The sequence below is a fragment of the Desmodus rotundus genome, chromosome 9 (assembly GCF_022682495.2).
Source record: "Desmodus rotundus isolate HL8 chromosome 9, HLdesRot8A.1, whole genome shotgun sequence".
Taxonomy (NCBI): domain Eukaryota; kingdom Metazoa; phylum Chordata; class Mammalia; order Chiroptera; family Phyllostomidae; genus Desmodus; species Desmodus rotundus.
Genome location: NC_071395.1, coordinates 101,219,662 through 101,238,502, shown reverse-complemented (window position 1 = coordinate 101,238,502; position 18,841 = coordinate 101,219,662). Strand labels below are relative to the sequence as shown.

The following is an 18,841-nucleotide window of genomic DNA, read 5'->3' as shown; positions in this document are numbered from 1 at the left end:
TGTGCTGGCAGCCTTGTGGTGCTGGTTAGATTGTGGAGATCTGGGGAGGGGGTGGTGACTCTGGTGACAGCCTATCAGGGCTACCCCGGGGTCTTTATAGAGGGCATGGCTTGCAGGGATCTGGTGAGATGTGGGTGTTAGGCTGGAGTGGGGAGACTGATTACACTGCCCCTGTGGGAAGTGGGGAGATGATGAGTATGTAATGTCAGTACTGGGGGTAGGGGCAGGTTCTGTGGGAAGGGGTCTGCCAGGCCATGGGGCCTGGGAGGACCCCCTATTCCTAGTAATGCCTGAGCTTCTGGGAGTTAAGAAAATCCTTATCTGATTTCATGCCCTTGTGGCAAATGGTGGAGTTGTGGCAAACCTGCCCTACCTCCTAAGAACTAGGCAGGTGACAGGGTGGACAGGTGACAGTGACCATAGCCACTTGTTGACACACAGCCCTAAACAGGGACATACCTCACGGGCAAGTCACATCTCAGGCCTGAGAAATCAGCAAAGTCACACCCCGCACCCTCAGCCACACATCACACTTAGGCTCAGACATTGGTTGAGGGTGCTCCTTAGCCCACCTTTTGGAAGTTATAACATGCAGGCCCCTCTCCTAATACACAGGACAGGTGAGGGCAGCGAGATCCCAGTGGCAGGATGCTCAACCCCAGTTAGATCAGCAGAAGGCCTCACCACAACCCCCAGATCTGCCTCCCCACCCAGCGAGGTCCAGCCACTTCATGTCTTGGGACTTCCTGGTTTCCTGAGCAGGGCCCCAGTGACCTCTAACTCTGGAGCCAACACCTGTGGCCTTGTGGTTTGGTGGCCTCTGAACTTGGGATTCAGTCACCTGGATCTGTCTTCCCAGAAGTGTTCCAAGGATGATCCACTTGGAGAAGACGCCTTGAGAGGCATGGTCATCAACCTCAGGTTTCCAGGTGACCCGCCGGTGGGTGGCAGGGCTGGATGGGTTCTATATGGCCCTGAGGTGTGGAACTGGGATGTTTGCGAGGAAGCTATGGGAAACTAGAATTTGGTGACATGAGGGAGACTTGTGTGACAGCTATCCACAAGGATGATTCAGGAGTTGACTGTCACTGGGAGTTACGGTGGAGGCCACTCGTCTCAGGTGTTGTTAGGGACCCACCAAGGTGGCCTTTGAAGGGTCCTGATGTTGGGACTTCCATTACATGAGCATCCCCTTGGCGGTCAGGCCACTGAACAAAGTGCCTTGTGCTTTAGTTCTCACATGTGTGCACACCAGCGTGCAAAGGAGAGGCTCGTGCTGGGAATGGCCACGCTTGCCCTTGCTCTCACCTCTTTGGGACTTCACCAAGGCTTGTCCCCCAGCTGCCACCTCCTAGAAACCTTAGGTTCTTCAGGGTGTCTTATAAGAGTGGGGGCTGGGTTTCCCCATCAGGTTAGAGGATTTCTCCATGTTAGGATTTGGGGTTCATCTTACCACATCTAACCCATCCTGGAATTCCATCAGAGGCCTTGCAAAAAGAGAAAGGTAGTGCACCTAAGAACTCTAGAAACCCCAGCGTTAGCTAGTTGGGATGGATAACGCATGGGTGCTGATGGAGGCAATGGCAGCAGAGAGGGGGTGTTCAGGAACCGGGATCTGAGAATCACTGGAGGTGGCAGGGCACCACTGGGCACAGACTGGCATCTGCCCCTCCCTCCATCCCCCTCCCGCGAATCAAGAAACTAGGCAGCGAGGCTCTGGGGGCTGCTTTTATGGGGACGACCTGACAGAGGGCATGGTCCGTACAAAACCGGGAACAATACATACATATATATATATTATATACAGAGACGCAGTCCTGCGGAGGGCGGGACAGGGATAGCCACCAGCCTGAGAAACCGGAAGCGCCCGCGGCCCCACCCACCTGGCCCCGCCCCCTCCATCTGCCAGGGCATAGAAGTGCGTGGGCAGGGGCACTGAGACAGCCAGCTCTTTCACGGGGTAGGGAAACGGCTGGGGACAGGAAGGGGGGAGGGAAGAAATACTGATCGATGGCATGGCCTATTTATAGGGGACGAGGAGAAGCCAAACGGATGGGACAGGGGTTGTCTGTTTAAAAAAATGAACAAAACCCAGGCTGGGGCAAGGGCATCAGAAAGGGGCAAAATTAGAGATGGATTCTGAAAGGGGAGGGGACCTGGGCAGGGGTCTCACCTCCCTTGGTCCAAGCCCCAATTTGGGGTTAAAGTGAGGAAACGAGTCAATTCCACTTAGAAAGCAGGCTGTCAGCAGGGCAGCCTTGGTCTCCAAAAAGTTTAGTAGTAAAATGTTGCCCTCCAGTCAACACGTTGGAAGGGTGCGGTTGTGGGTGGGGTGAGGCTGAATCTCTGTGGTGTTAGTACAAGGCTTTCACGTGTGGCCCCGGGCAGGGCAGGGCAGGGCAGGGCCTGGCTCTCAGTAAGAAATGCTCTTTGCCTAATACCAGGTTCTCTGCAACCAGGCCCTCTAAGCTGACCACCTCTCCTCCCTGGCATTCCCAGGCTTAGCCAGCAAAGTGGATGCCAGAGAGGCTACAGAACAGTTCCAGGAAGAGGTTATGGCTATTTGGCACCAGGGAAGGGCAAGGGGGAGGCACAAGGAGAAATTGAAGGCTGCTGCCCCCCTTTTTCTACTTACTCCCCTTTCCCCAAAGGATATATGAGAAATCAGTGCAGGGCCGGGCCCAGCCTCCAGGCTCTGGGGTGGACTCCACCCCTCCTGGGAGGGGAGACAGGGATGGGAGGAGGTGTGGAGGCAACCCCTCCCAGCAGGAGGATCAGAATGAAACAGAGACAGCACAATGATGGGGGAGCAGGAAGGGCCAGGAAGGTAGAATCTCAAGTCAAGGAGCCCTGTGGGCAGGGAGCAGCCTCCAGGTGGTGAAATGCTGGGAGAGCCCCCAGCCCCATTCCAGTCCAGAGACAAAGGCTGGAGGTTGTAAAGTCTGGCAGTTTGGTCTGCAGGTCCTTGTGTCTGTTCATCCACCACCCAGGCCAGCCCTCAGCATCCCTCGACCTCTGTGCCTCAGCCCCATAGGGTAAGAAGGAGGCCATCCTTCCAGCCACCTGTCTGCCTGGGGCCACCATAACGGGGCCTGTGCTATGGGCCCTCTGGTCCCTGAAGCTGGGGGAGGTGGGGCAGAGGGGTGGGGGAGTCGGGGCACCTGTCCCCAGGCTGGTTGGGGGTGGGGTGGAATATTGAGGATGGGGAGGGAGGACAATGGGAGGGGATTAATTATTGTCTGGTCAAGGAAAGATTCCTGTTAAGTAGAATTGGAATTCCTCAGTGTTTGCAGGTTTCCTTCCAGTTCTGAGATCTAGAAAACAAGGGGAGAGGCGGTCAGGCCTGGGCGCTAGGCTTGGGCCCTGCCCCTTCTGTCCCATATGGCCCTGAGCTCTCGGCCAGCAGCATGACCCCCCTGCTACCCTCCAGGACCCAGAGTGGGCGCTGCTCCCTCCACAGCCCTGCTCCCAGGCATCACTGGGCCTACCTTGTCCAGGAGCTTATCCATCTCCTCCTTCCTAGCCAGCTCCGACTCCTCCAGAACTCGGCGCTGTGCAGTCTCCTTTTTCAGGAATTCAATCTCCCTGATGACCAGTGAGGGACAGATGGCGGGTAAGGGGGTGTGACCTGGCCTCCATCCAGGAAGTATCAGGATCCTCAACCCTGCCCTCAGCTCTAACAGCCCTGCCCTCTCCCTGTTCCCAAGTCAGGGTTGCCCAGGTGTTCCCAACACCTCTGTGGCCTGGTCATCCTGGGCCCAGGCACCACCACCACCGGGCTCTTCCAGCCTCTGTGCGTTCACCTCCCTACTCAGCTGGGGGTGGGAGGGACTGCCACCAAAGGCCCCTCAGCCTCCCTGGGTCCAGAACCCCTAGCCCCCAACCCCATGGCCACATACTTCTGCTGGTAGTCCTTGATGAGGCGCTTGGCCTTGCTGTACTTGCGCTCCAGGGCCTGGTACTGGGCCTGGGTCTCCCGCAGGTGCTCATCCACAGCTTGGCACAGGCTCTGAGCCTCGCCCCAGTAGCCCTCCAGCTTCTCCATGCGTTCCTTGTTCTCCTCCACACTCTGCTCCAGCTGGGCCTTCTCCACCCGCCACCGGCCCTTCTCCTGCTCCAGGCTCTGCAGCTGAGAGAGGAAGAGTGGCCCCTGGTTGGTGGGGGCCAGCGGGAGCCCAGGTGCACCCTCATCCTGCACTGGCGCCAGAGCCTCTGGATGATTCCTGCAGACACGGAGCCCACTGCTCCCCAACTACTAACTCTTACTTGGCTGAGCTGGAGACCTGAAACTGGAGAGGGATGAGGTGGGACCTCAGCCTCAGAGCTCCAAGTCAGAATCCGCAACACTGTACCGCACTCCTAGATGGTAGCAGGCCTGGGTTAGTTGCTGACTGACTCTGAGACTGAAGACAACCTCTGTCTTCAGTCTCAGTCCTCCGATCTGTAGAACAGGAGTGACTCCTGCCTTGCCACGCTCACAAGGGCCTCCTCAGTGAGGTGGCAGATGTGAAAGAGCTGGGCAGGTGAAGGTTGCCACAGCCCTCTGTCCCCTTTCTGCACCTCTGGCCCTACCGACCAGTCCCTGCTTCTGTAGCGTCTTCAATAATTAGCCTGGCTCCTCTCCCAGCTCCCAGGCTACCCCAGTGCCGCTGCAGCAGCAACAGCTCAGTCCTGGGGGCCTGTTCTCTCTCCCCTCCCACACCCCATTGTGCACTCAGAGCCCTGAGCTCCAGACCAACATCACTTCCGCCTCCTCATGGGCACCATGCCCCGGTCCCATCCCCACCCACAGAAACGCATCCCCCCTTTCCTGTCTAGCCCACCTCTGTTCAAAGGTGCCATCATCTCACCGCCACCCCAGCCTCAAGCCCCTGCCTGATCGTCCAACCCTGTTGGCTGCAAATGCCACTTGCTCCCTATGCCCCAGCCACACAAGCTTTCCTACAGACCCTCAGGCTTGCCAGGTTCCCTCCTGGCACATAGCATTTGCCTGTGCTCCTCCCTCGGCCTGGAGTGCTCCCATGTCCCCTCCCTCTTGCCTCATCATTTCCCACTAACTCACCCTTGGGTCACCTGCTCAGAGTCTCACTTCCCCAGAGAAGCCTCTTGTGAGTACCTCCAACTGCACAGTTCCCCGCCCCCTGCCCCCGCCCCCCAGCCCGGACCAGGTCTTGCTGCTCCAGGAGCTCTGTAACCCTGCCCTCTCCTACGAAGCCCCATGTCAGTCTGTAACGATACAGCCATCGGCATGCAGACTCTCAGCTGCACGAGGGCAAGCATCTGCTTTTGCCCATCACAGCGGCTGGAGTAGTGCTGGGCACCTAGAAGGCACCCGACAGATATTTACTGATGGAAGCAGGAACAGACCTTTGACGTCCCCATCCCCTTCATGCTCTGCATCCACCCAGGAACCTGGCCTGTCTTCTCGGTCTCAGCAATGAAGCTCCAACCCACCCTTCCCTTCCATACCCTCTGCCATACTCTCTGGGCAGCCCTGGCCCACACATGCCTCCAAGTTTCCTGGCCTCCAAGTCCTTCCCACCTACTCTCGTGACCTCTCACTTCAGAGGCAGTGACCTTCCCCCTTATGGCCCTCAGGTGGCCATAGGTCCAAGGCTAGAGTCCTTAGGAGGAAGTCGGGACACTGCAGCTACAGCCCACCCCAGCAACCCAGTTCTGCTCCCACCTCTCTCCTAGAGGAACGGCTGCACCAGCCCACGGGCCTCCTCCCAAAGCCAGCCTCCAAGCTCGAGCTTGTCTCCTGCCAGCGATGCCTTTCCTCTGCCTCCCTCGTCTAAACCCTGCCCTGCCCCCAAGGCTCAGCCTCGTGTTCTCCTCTCCCCATGCACAGTGGGTGTAAACCCGCATGTGGGCGTGCACACACACGTGTACCTGGTTTGCTGTGTTCACAGGGCTCCGCGTACCCCTGCCTCTCCCCACCACTCTGGGAGCCCCATGGGAGCTGGGACTCCTAATGTCCAGGCCCAGCAGGGGCCCAACACAGATTTTTATATGAATTCTGTGCATCTCCATGCTGGCGAGCACTAGCTTCCAACATGCTCATGTGAGTGGGTGTGCATGGTGCATGTGCGTGATTGTGCATGTCGTGTGCGTGTCACCATCTGGGCGCATCAGTGTCTCTGTGAGAAGGCACACGTCCTGTGACAATCTTCCTGCGTGATGGCCATGCCTTGTGCGTCTTACATCAGAGCAGAGTGTCTACACATCCAGGCCAGTACACCTGGGTGTGACGTCACATGAAGCAAGGGTGCGGCATCTCCGTGTCCTGTCTACGTAGGGCAGGTGCCTGGGTGGATGGCTCAGGGGGTGCTATGGGCCTGGGGCCTGGGCTGGTGTGTGCCTGTGTGTGTCTCTGGGCAGTCTGTGTGTACCGCTGGCCCTGTATGTAGAAGACACGTGTGGGACAACACGGACACGAAGACATCTAGCGTGTAAGTTAGTACGCTTCAGTATAACACTGTAGCTAACTGAGCAGCCTTTGGTCGAGCACCTGTGATGTGTCAGACGCCGTACTAAGGACTTCCCGTGTATTATCTCATTTAACTGTCACAACGATCCTGTGGTGTGGGAGGTATTATTACCCCATTTTTACCAGTGAGGAGACTGAGACACAGCAGTAAGTGACTGGCGGAGCTGATGGGCCCAGAGCTCAAGCTCCTATTGCTGCCCTCCCTTGCCTCAGAACAGCTTGCCCTCCAGTGCTTGTGGGTGGGGATGGCAGGTAGGTGTCAGTGTGTGCAGGTGTGTGCAGGGGTCGTCCCTCCAGCTCTCAGACCCCGTTCCTCCCCGCTCCACACCCCCTCACCTTTCTTTTCAGCTGCTGGATCTCCGCCTCAGTCACAGCATGCTTGATTTGGAGCTGTGGGGAGAGGGGCAGGTGCTCAGAGCTTGCTGGGGTAGGCAGTGCAGCAAGGGGGGTGCTGGCCTGCCTTTACCCTCCACCACCCAGCGACCCTCTCCTCCCACCTCCTTGAACTTGTGCACCAGCTTCTCAGGCTCCATGTCGACAGGGGACAAGGCATCCTCATTCTCTGCCAACTCAAACACCTCGATGGCCATCTCGCCGCCTGGGAACGTGGGGCTCAGCTCCTCATCCTCGTCAGTGGCATACTCTCCTGTCTGCGAAGGAGGGAGGAGGCCATGCACCCTGCTTGTCCCAGCCTCCCTCGGGCCTGACGCCCAGAGCCTAGACTGGCAGCAGGCTGCCCACGTCAGCCTGGGAGCTACTTAGGGGGGTTGGTTCAAGCCTCCCTGGTCAGATTGGGGCCGTACCAGGGGCCTGGTCTATGTCTTCTCCTGAGGGCATGGGTAATTTCCCCCTAAGACTGAGACCTCAGAAAAAACAGCCTGTGCCTTCCCCCTCACACTGTGGGTTCCCTGAGGACTGGAGCTGTCTCCTCCCTCAGATTATATCCCCTGAGGTTAGGGACTATGCCTTCCCCTCAGAGTGGGGGCTCTTTGAAGAACTATATTTTCCTTGTAGGACTAGGAAGGCTCTTTGTCGAGGTCCCTGGAGGGAAGGGTCTGCATCACCTCTCTGAGACTGGGGGCTCCCCTAGGATAGGGAGTGGTGCTCTGGGCTTCTTCACAAGGCCTGGGGAAGGGGTAGAGGCAGAGGATGGCTGTAAACCTCCACCCAGCCACCAGGGGGCGATAAGGCTGGCAGCCAGGCCAGGAGTCCCTACCTCCTCATCATCCTCCCCATACTGGGCGTATCTCTGCTCCATCATCTCCCGCTGCCATCGCTCCTGTTCCAGGGTCTGCTGTATTAGCTGAGCCACCTCGCTCTGCTCGCCAGGCCGCTCCCGGCCAATCATAAACCTGCGGGGGCACCAGTGTCATCCCCTTTGCCTCTGAACTCAGCTGGGTAATGCCACCATCCTCCCCGCTGGTGCTCCTCTCTCCGCACCCAGGCCCTCCCAGGGGAGGTGAAATGAGAGGGCTGAGTCCAGAGGCTGCAGAATGTTAATAATAAATGGAGGAGCTGGGGGGCCCTTATTGGGTTTCCTTCCCAGGAGAGGCAAAGGCCCACTAGCCTTCCTGGCCAGTTTTGGGGGAGGGGTGATGTCAGCCAAAATTCAGGCTGGGCTGCAGGGGCCATAAGTTCAGGAGCTGCCAGCGCAGGGGTTCTGACCCCACCACGTGGGAGGAAACTAGAGGGGGGATGTGAAGCTGACCCACCCCGGGAGGGCAGGGGCTGTAGAGGGGTGTCTTGTATAGGCTCCAAGGCCCTGAGCTTCAGGAAGGGGCGGGATGATGGTGACGGGAGATTAGGATGGAGAGGAAATAGTGGAACTTCCAGGCACCAGCCCCTCCTCTCCGTGGCCACCCACATCCTGTTTCTCTCCACCACCCTTTCCTGGTGGCAGTGCCCCTCTTGCAGGGGGGCAGGGAATGATCCCTAAATGTTTTTCCAGAGAGGGACACAGGAATCCCCTTAATTGCCAGGCCCAGGGAGGAAAGTGCCCCCAGGATTACATGGAGCAGGCGAGGAGGACGGGTTGAAATGCCCAGGGGATGGACCTCCGTTTGCATGGCATTCTCCCTGTACATCTCAGTTCTTCAACAAATGAGTCAGGACAGGCAGGGGGAAGAATGAGCCCAGGAGGACAGTTTGGAGGTGCAGTGGACAGTGGGCCTTGGTGGCCACAGCAGTCAAGGGCCTAGGATGGGAAGGCAGGCTTGAGGCAAGGGATGTGGGCACAGCAATTCCTTCAGGCAGGGAGGCAATGGGGCCTCCTCTATAAGCTGGGCCACCTGGAAACTTAATTGTGTGTGTTGGGCAAGTGGGCAGAGTGGCCGAATGAGGGCCGAGCCTCCTGCCTGCTCCCACTCCCACCCACCCCATCCTCCTGGCCCTCACCGCACTCGGCCCTTGGTGTTCCGGAGCACAGAGGCTGCAAAGCTCTGGGTCACTCCCACCAGACTGGTTCCATCCACCTCCACCAGGAGGTCGTTCACCTGGATCCTAGGGGAGGTGACATTGGTTAGGGGGATCAGGAGGGGAGCTGTGGTGCTGCAGTAGAAGTGGCCCCCTTCCCATCAGAAACTCAAGGCTCAGTCCCCCCAGGGACCTGGTACTTTGTCTACCTGCATAAAATGCATGAGGCCTGAGGATCAGGTACCAGCCAGACTCCCCTGTGGGCAGTGAGACCTGGGCAAGCAAAGCACACTTAGGTGTCCAGGACCAGGAGCAGGGGCAAGTTCCCTTCCCATGACAATCACACTCTTGTCCCCTCCTCCATCACACCTGACAGAGCAGTGTGATGGCCACAAGCTCATCACCACCACTCACACCTGTGAGAGCCCAATGACCTCTTACACACACACGTCTGCTCAGACCTGAGTCTAAAGAGTTCCTTCCAAACCTTTAAGATGTGCATAACATACTCGTGTTCACATTCTGTCCCACAGGGTCACCTCACCCTGACACAGGTGCACAGCAACAGCCCCCAACGCGTTCCAGCTGTGGTGCTGGAAGCCCTTGTTCTCCACATAAGAAGGAGGGGGTGGAGGTGGCCCAGCCTGGCCTGCTGAGGTGGATGAAGGAGTGAGGGGACCCTTGACCCCTCCCTCCTCCACTCCCACCTTCCCTGGAGCTCCAGGCCTTCTCTTAGTGCTCCCCTGGGGAAACGGAGGAAAGAGCCCACTGTAAACACTTCACCGCCACATGCCCCATGAGTGAGCACGAGCTCGTGGACATACTCTCTACTTGCACACACACTCCTCAAACCGCCAACCAGACGGCCGTGGGAAAGGTTCTGGAAAGCCCAAATGAGGTGGGGGTAAGGGAAAGAGCAGGGGTTCCCATCTTCCTTTTCACTGTCCCTTGTCCCTGTCCCATGCTTCTGAATGAGGCAACCCCACCTCCAGTAACATGGCCCCAAAGTCACCCAGCCCCCACAGGGATACTCCCTCACCCCTCTGTCACAAGGAAGGGGCCTGGGGTTGGAGGTGACACCACAAGGCACCTGATGTCAACCTCCAACTTATAACAACCCTGAGGTGCCCTAAAGCCCTTCCCACTTCCCTGCTGCAATGCACACACAGCGGGGCCGTCCACGGAGGGGTCCCTGGGCTTCCCAGGACTCTGGCAGGCCCTCCCAGAACATTATGGCCCAGACACTCCCTCCGGCCTCATATGCCAAAACACACGCACACACGCAAGTGGAGGTTCCTCTCCAGGCACAGGCCCGCCAGTTCTAGCCAGACTGTACACCTGGATCCCGTTGCTCTCCAGGCTCCAGCCATAACTGCCTGCAACCTCCTGCACAAAATACTCCTTTAAGCTAGCTAACTGCTGTTCTCCTTCAGGTCTCAGCTCCTATGTCACTTCCTCCCAGAAGCCTTCCCTGATACCCAGAGAAGTCAAGCCCTCCTTTTTGTGCCTTCAAGGCACCCTGTATTTTTCCTCCATTTCACCATTTTCTGGGTGTCCACTTGAATGTCTGTCTCACCACATGACATGCTTCACAAGGGCAAGGTCCTCATTACTGACTCCCCAGAGCCTGGCACCAGCCCTAGGACACAGTCAGGGACTGGCTGTTTGCTGAATGCAGGAAAGAACGCTCAGATGCACTCCACCAGACACACAGCCTCCACGCTCATGCTTTCACGATCACAGCCCACCACCACCCCCCAGCCCCAAACCAGCCCCCGTCTCCAGCCCCGGAGAATGCCAGTGCCATGAGAGCGGGGCTTCCACCTGTGCTGTTCACTGCTGCAGCCCCGGGCCTAGGCCAGCACCGGGCACAGGATGGCTCCACCAACATCCGAGCCCCGCACAGGGAGTGGCTCGTCCTGGCCCAGCGGCCCACCCTACAGGCAGTGGCTACCGGGAAAGGGAGAGGTGTACCTGCCGTCCCGATGGGCTGCGCCGCCCTCAGTGACAGTCTTGACGAAGATGCCCAGCTTCTCCAGGCCCATGTCTGCCCCGGCCCCCATGCCGATGATGCTGATGCCCAGGCCCTCAGAGTCTGTGGAGCAGAGGAGGGTGAGAAGGTGGTGGGGGCATGGAGAAGGGAGGCACAAGGAACTCTAGCTCCAGGCTTGTAGGAGACAGAGTGAGACAGGTCCCCTCACCCTCAACCCCCCAACCTTCACTTTGGGACATGGCCCTAACCTCAGGAACAGTCCCCCATGCTTAGGAGTGTCCCGCCACTGCGTAAGGGGTGCGGTTTTGTCTACCCCCTCTGCCTAGTTAGCTAGGATGCTCTTGGGCCCCTCCGCCCCTTGTCTACCCAAAGAACTGACCGGCAGCAGGGCCTGCCAAGGGCCCCCACCGAGGGAGGGCCAGAGACTGCCGTGTGTGCAGCCCAGAGTGTGTGGAGGGAGGGGGGTGGGTGCACGGCTCCTCTTCTCCGTGGGAGCTGTCTCAACCACACTCACAGCCTCAATGGCCGAAGCTTCCACTCTTCTTGTCCCTGAGGCCCGCTCCCCTCTCTCCAGCTGCCCCAACCCTGGTCCCATGGGCCTCTGACATCCAAACTCATGATCCTCCCCCACAGACAGGCTCTTCCCGTCCGCCACTCCCTCACGGGGCCTGGGAGTCACCTGGATTCCTCCCTGCCCCCACCACAGCCTTTGCCCAAGCCAAGTCACCGCCAGGCCCTGCCTGTGCTACCTCTCCAGGGCCTCACAAGGCCGCCCGCTTCCCGCACGAACATCATCTTGTCCACACCACAGTGCTCTTGGCACCTTTCTCCCATATCACAGCCTGGCGTGGTCTTTCTAGAATACGTCTCCCACACCTCGAAAAGGCTTCCAGTCCATCTTGGACAAAAGCATCCTTTGCATGGTCTCCGAGGCCTTGTTAGCGCCCCCTTCTTCTCCTCACTACCCAAACCCAGCCAGCCTGCCCTCTCTTCCCTGCACACTCTCCTGAATGTCTCTTCAGAGCTCAACTCAAGCACCACTTCCTTGGGGAACCCCCACCCCCCGAGTCGGGTCAGGTCTCCTGTAAAATGCTGCCATTTTGGCCCCTCTGAGCCTCCCCAGCAGCCATTACGGTGCATAAGGACGTAGCTGCACGTGACTGTTCCGTCCATGTCTGCTGCCCCCATAGGTCTCCCCTCACGTCTGGCCAACCCAGCCTAGGCGAGCCCACAGGGCCCTTAGGAACCTGGCCACTGTGGGAGCACCCAGCACCGGTGGTGGGAGCTGGGGGCAGGGCTGGCTGTGGGGTGCTGACAGAGGCCCGGGGCAGAAGCTGGAACCAGAGAGAAACCCACATGGCCCGGCCCCAGCCTCTCACCCTTCTCCAGCTCCACAGGGAACAGCTCCAGCCTCTCCACCCGCTTCTCCAGTTCATACTCCGCAGAGGCCGCCATGGGATCCACATCCTCGTTTCGACGATCGTAGTCCTCGTTGGAGTAGGTGCTGAACACCTGGGGAAGGGTCACTTGTCAGAGGGCAAGGGCAGAACAGGCTTGGGGAGGCCAACAGGGCAGGCTGTGCCACCCGCCGATGCTCCCCTGCTACCATAGGCTGCCTCCACCCCCCGGACGGGTGGAGATAAGGCCTCCCCAAGCCCCTCGATAACCCCAGCTGGGAGTGAAGGTCCTTCTAGTTCTGGTGCCCACGGAGTAAGAGAGAAAGGGACACAGCCTTGTCCAATCCAGTTATTCTCTTGTGCCACCCAGACGGCATGGGCAGGCCTGTGGCAGGAGGACAGAAAGGGCTGAGCTGGAGGAAGTGCCAGACTCAGGGACCCAGGACCCCAGGTCGGAGAAAGACAAATGGACAGGGGCGAACAGAAAGTGAGAGATGAGGCTCTGGCCAGGTAGCTTGGTTGGTTAGAGCATCGTTCCGATACCCCAAGGTTGCGGGCTCGACCTCTGGTCAGGACACATGCAAGAATCAACCAATGAATGCATACATAAGGGAACAACAAATCAATGTCTCTCTCTCTAAAATCAATAAACTTAAAAAAAAAAAAAAAAGAGTGAGAGATGAGGGAGAACCAGGCCGAGGCGCGGGTGGACAAAGACAGAGGTGGACACAGACGGCAGAATAGTGGAAGGGACAGGCTGAGCAGGAGGAGAGGGAAGAGGAGGGGAGAAAGAATGGAGATGCTGAGGATGCCAGATGGGGAGAGAGGAGGGAGCGGGTGTGAGACACAGGGAGGGGGTGGGGAGCAGGGGAGACAGGGATGGAGGGGCAGAAGGGCACCCAGGACCCAGCTGACATGAACCTGAAGTTGAGGCTGGGGTTGGGGAGACAGGAAGGACCGTGCCCCTCAGGTGGCAGGAGCGGGAAAGAACCCCACAGCCTTGCCTGCCAGGCCAGGCCTCAGTCTCCCTCCAGGCCCGCAGCTCAGCTCTCAGAGGTTGGCCCCTACCCCCAGTGCACTGGGCCCTGGTGAGCCAAGGACATGCAGGAGGTGGCGGCCTCTCTGACACTCTCCGCAGGGAACCCAGCCTTCGTGGTGGCTCCAAGGCCAGCTCTGCCTTGTTGTCCCCTGTGCCCCTCTGCTGTCACACATTTCCCATGTCTCTCAGCCAAAAGGGGCTTCCCCAGCCCAACCCTCCCCCAAAGAACAGAGAAGTCAGGGCAGGGCTCTGTGGAAGTGCCTGATTCTGGGCCTGGGCAGTGGGCCCCAGTGGGAGGTTAACGAGCACCATTTGGGGTGCCATGCTTCATTGCCTGCAGCTAGGACGGTTGGCTAAATGGGGGTGAGGAGCAGCTCTGTCAGGTGACTGGACCCAGACCTGAGGAGCTGGAGTGGGCACTGTCTGCCCCGAGGCCCTGGCTGGGGCCCCCTCTCCTCCAAGGTCCCATGGCAGGCGGTGGTACTCCTGTGTCCCAGCCTCAGCGTGGGCTCCTCTGTGTCCTCTCCCTCAGCCCTGGATGCTCCCTCCCAGGGTGATGTTCACAGGACTAGAGGTGCGGCTGGGGGAGGGGGTCATGTGGCCACTAAACTCACTGTCCTCCATTTCACAGCATCAGAGAGACGTGAGCTCAGACCCTGAAAGCTCATCACCAGCTGTGCAGCAGCAGCTGGACGGCCCTCCTGACACCTGGCCGGCAGCCTCCCAGCCCCTGGGGGAGGGCCGCCCGTGCGCACACGGTGCAAGATGCCCGGCCCGCTGCCCTGGGGTGGCCTGCAGAAGGGCAGGATGAGACTGCGCCCAGCTGGGCCCTGGCGGTTGGGTCACCTGCGACTTTGTCCCCGTTGTACACGTGCCCTAGGCCCTATGACAAGAGCTGGTGTGACCCTGGACAAGGCCTCAGTCTTTTTGGTGGCCCAGGTCACCGCACCCCTCCCCCCGCACATGTGTGCTCATGTGTGCACACACTAACGCACACAGAGTGACCTCTAAAACACCCTCACGGCCTGTCCCTGGTTTTGCCCCCTGGTTTTTTTTAAATCCTGCCGCTTTGCAGGAAACCCAGGCCTTGGGCTCAGAGGCCCCAGAGCGCCGTTCACATTGCCCACCATGATGGGCCCAGCCCCCTGCCCTCAACCCCCCATAACAATCTGGAATTTGGCTTTCTGTCCCCAGCAGAAGCCTCCATAAAGGCAGTAACTGGGTCATCAGCAGGACACACTGCCCTGGACTCACTATGGTGCAGGGTGGGGGCAGGGAGAGGGGAAAGTGGGGACTGCTGCCCAGGCTGGAGAGGAAGAAATCCCAGCAAGGTCAAAAGTCAGGCACGATACGGCCGCTCCACATGCCCCTGCTCCCACACTCAGGCCAGCAACAGTCACCAGGGAGTCAGGAGCACTGCTCCAAATCATGCGCTATTTTTTACCTAAAAATCAGGGTACGGTGTCAAATATAGACAGTCAGAGGCCCAGGACTGACGGACCAAATGCCACCTCCGAGGGGATCAGGGGGCTCAGAGAAGCGGTGGTGCAGTTGGTGATGAGGCCCTCACTTCCTCAGTGGTCCCTGCCGCCTTCCTTAGGTCCCCAAAACCACCATAATCCTCAGTTCCCTCCAGGATCTGGTCACTTCAGGAGGAGAGAAGGGCTGGGAAAGGACTTGTAGGGTCGGGTGGGCAGGACTCTTGATGAGAGGGACAGGTTACTACACTCTGGCTGGTGGGTGAGAGGAAGCTGGGACAGCTTTCGTGTCCAGGAGCAGTTATGGAAACTGAGAGGAAACAGCTGAGGGCTTGACCAAGGAGGGGTGAAGGCAGGATTCAGGCCAAGGCAAGTCCAGGGGCCTGGCCCTCCCACCTGGCAGACCTGGCCACTGAACCAGAGGAGATGAGAACGGGCCATCTGGGCTGAGAGTGCCAGTCAAAAATGGAAGGGTGGGAGGAAGTAGGGGGGTGGCCTGGGGTTCTTCAGTCTCCCCAGGGGATGCCTCCACCCCTCCCCCCACCCAGCACCGTCCTGAGGAACTCAGGGCACTGGCGCCCGATCTACAGTCACCAAGAGTGGTGGTGGGGACGGAAGAGGGCAAACACCTCCCAGAAGGGGCAGCCTCCATCCCTCTTCCAGAGGATGTGACAAGGGCACTAGGGGCCTGCCCAGGCCACGGAGTCTGTCCTAGTGAGCAGTCAGAGCAAAGGCGCGCAGGCTGCTGCCGGTGCCCTGGGGGTTTCCCAGCCCCACCCTCTCCTCCCTGACCTGCTGAAGGCCTGGCCCCCTGGAGGGCCACACAGAGTGCCTACTCCCCCTAGAACCCAACACTTCCCCCTGCCCCACACAGACCCCAAGAACCGCCGCAGCCCTGGCCTTCCCCCACCCCCAGTCACACGGCCCCAGGCCAGCTCATCTTCAAAGAACTGCTTCCCTGTTTCACTTCTGCAAAGTTGGAGTGGGGGCTACAGACAGGGTGGCGGAAGGACTACCTGTACCTTGGTTTTGGGAAGTTCCTGGCTCCTCCCTCCCACACCCTTTACAATTCCTATATAGGGAAACGCAGGGAGTGATTCTGGGCTCCCCCGGCCGCCCCCCTGCCCGGAGCCGGGTAAAGACCATTGTGGGAGGCTCTCCTGACGACACACACGGACACGCGCACACGCACACCTTCCCACCACCCAAGCCTTTGCCTCTGGCACCTCTGGAGGAAGAACGGCTGGGAGAGAAAGGGAAAGCAGGTGTCTCAGGACCCTTGGTGCGGGGAGGCAGGGCTTGTGAGGCGTGAGCGCTGGGTGGGGCAGCAGGCAGAGGAACCTAAGGGCAGGTTGGAGCGGGCCACCCCCGTCTCAGGCCTGAAAATTATCCCTTTCTGACAAACAGCTGGAACTCCCCCACGCCCCCCTCAGGGTGGTAACTTGTGGAAAGGGGGCTGAGTGGCAGGGGCTGACTCAGCCTGCCAAACCCCGCTGGCGAGGTGGGGGGTGACAGCGTGCACTTGGCAGGGGGGGCGCGGGGGCGGGGAGAGGGGCTCACTCACTTGGATGGGCGCTGTGCTGAAATGGATCTTCCGGCTCGGGGCCGGGTCCTCTTCTTCAGACAGCCCCGGGATCTCCACGCACCCCGACTCGGGCTCGTAGGGAGGCTCCCCATCCTCCTCGTCGTCTTCATCGTCTTCCTCCAGGGCACTGCCCCCAGAGTCCTCCCCCAGCCCACTGTAGGCGCTCACGTCCACCAAGTCTGCCTCCGAGAAGTCCTCCTTCTTGGACTCATCCGCCTCCTCCCGGGCCACATCCGGGGCCCGGGCATTGCCCACCGCTCTCTCAGGCGCCGCCACTGTCGCCGCCTCTTTCTCGGGGGCCGCTTGGGCCTTCTGCCCTTCGGGTGCGGGGCTGGCTGTGGTTGCCAAGGTGCTGCCATTCTCCAGGGCCGCGTGGACCGTCACCTCCGCCTGGATCACTTCCCCGGGCGCCGCCTCGGCCTCCGACTCCCCGCTCTCCTCCACCTCCACCGGCTTAATCTTGCGCACCTCCCGGGGCTTGGGGGGCGGCCGGGTGGGAGCCACTCGGTGCTGCGGGGGCTGCTGCCCTCCGGGGCCGCGCTCTTTCTCGGCCGGGGCATCCCCCGACGGGGCGGGCGGTGGAGGAGGCGGCTGGAACACCCGGGACCTCTTACTGACCAGCTTCGAGTTGACCTGGGCAGCCCCGGTGGCCACGGCCCTAGGGAGCCCGGGTCCGCGGTGGAGGCCGGTTCTCGAGTCGGCCTTCTCAAAAACGGCGCTGAGCTGGCTGACCGTCGGCGACACGGCGTCGGCGTCCAGCTTGTCCAGAGCCTCAGTGCTCCCGTTAAAGCGCACCACGACGTCCAGCTTCCGGTCCTGCAGGCCCGCGCGCTCCTGCCTCAGCAGCCGCCGCGCCGCCGCCTCCTTGTCGCCGCCCGCGGCCGCCGGGACGCTCCGTTCGAACAGCTTCCGCGTCTCCTGCAGCCGGGACGGCGGGTGCGGCGGCGGCGCGGGCTGCGCGGAGGGCGCGGGCTTGGAGTCGAAGCGGCTCACGCGCTCGGACACGCTGGTGCCCAGCTTGAGCAGGGCGCTGTGGTCCACGTTCTCGTTCAGGCTGCTGGCCCTGGGTAGCGACAGGCGCACGCCGCGCTCCGACGCCCGCGGGGCCTCGGTGGGGCCCGCGCCGCCGCCCGCCTCGCCCGGCGGCCCCGCCGTGGTGCCCATCTGCAGGAACATACTTTTGATGCGGTGGACGTTGGAGCCATATTTCTTGTGGTGGGTTGCCTTGGGTGCATCGTCGGGCCCGGGCGCGTCGGTCGGCTTGAGCGCCTGGATGCCTGCCTCATAGGCGCTGCGGTGCGGCGAGGCGCTCCGGAGGGGACCCCCGGGCCCCCGCGGCTCCGTCTTCATCATCGTGGGGGGAGCCGGGTTCGCATGCCCCCGCTTCCCGCTCCCCCCCTCCAACAGGCGGCTGGCCAAGTCGGGACCACCGCCCCCTCCCCCCGAGAAAAGAAACCCCGAAAGGCCTTTTATAGGCTCCCCCCAAAAGCAAGCTGCCAAAGACAGTTAAGGCCGCTTAAAAAAAAAAAAAAGGGTAAAAAAACCTCCAAGCGCCCTGTGTGGGTCGCCTCCCCCAATCAAGCTGCCAAAGACAGCCAGCCCCTCTTCCAAAGCCCCAGCGGCCTGGTCCGGTCGCCCCCAACCAAATTAGAAAAGCGGCGGCGGGGCCGGTGGGACCGCGCGCCCTGCCCGCGAAGCAGCGGCAGAGGCGCCGGCTCACATCGTCCGAGGCGGTGTCAGCGGGGCTGGCAGCCTAGGCGCCCCCCACCCCGGCCAGGGACCTTGGCTCTCGGGGGGCCCGGCACCCCGGCACCCATGGCTGCTCGGCCGTCCCGGGCCGTTCCGCCGCCGCTCCACCCTCCCTCCCTCCCTCCCCCCCGTGCCCCGAGCCTCGGTCTTTCTCTGGCTCTGCCCGAGCGGCGGCAGCCGGAGACCGAGCGGCTGCCCTTCTCGCCGCCGCCGCTGGGGAACTGGCACCTCTGGGTCCTAGAGGGATCGGATTTCCGGGGCCGGCGTTTGTAAGCCCTCCCCTTCCCCTCCACCCGACAGTATCCCCTCCCGGTCTCTCGCTGGTCCCTCGCCGACAGCCTTCCGCTGACCCCAAACTCTGGCCAGTACTTTTCACCGCATCCATCCCAACCTCTGACTGCGGCTCTTCACAGACCACATAACCGCACCCCTACTATGTACTGAGGAGAGGCAATCCATCCACAGTGGTCTCAGTGCCGCCCCTTTTCACCACAAAAGTGAAGGCAGATTAGTGGGGAGAGGCAAAGGATTATTTCCTTGAGGGTCTTTGATTCCCTAGCATGTTTCAAGGCCATCAGCGTCAAAATCGCTCCAGGATTTAAAATTTTAAAAGTTCTATTATGTGGGCCCTCCCCAAACTTTGGGAAGCAGAATCTCAGCGTGGCGGCTCAAGAATCTGCATTTTTGACAATTTCCCA

At 60.3% G+C, this 18,841-nt stretch overlaps 1 protein-coding gene across 1 annotated transcript; it reads right to left on the bottom strand.

The window, feature by feature from the left end:
• Positions 1–1,714: 1,714 nt before the first annotated feature.
• PPP1R9B (protein phosphatase 1 regulatory subunit 9B) lies at positions 1,715–18,262 on the bottom strand. The gene is made up of 10 exons (XM_045182124.3): positions 16,374–18,262; positions 12,275–12,407; positions 10,877–10,997; positions 8,885–8,989; positions 7,707–7,842; positions 6,988–7,140; positions 6,827–6,880; positions 3,900–4,129; positions 3,489–3,585; positions 1,715–3,314 (listed from the first exon to the last, which is right to left on the bottom strand). Exons 1-10 carry the CDS (start codon positions 17,745–17,747, stop codon positions 3,261–3,263), a joined length of 2,457 nt encoding a protein of 818 aa, XP_045038059.2. The 5' UTR covers positions 17,748–18,262; the 3' UTR covers positions 1,715–3,260.
• Positions 18,263–18,841: the final 579 nt, after the last annotated feature.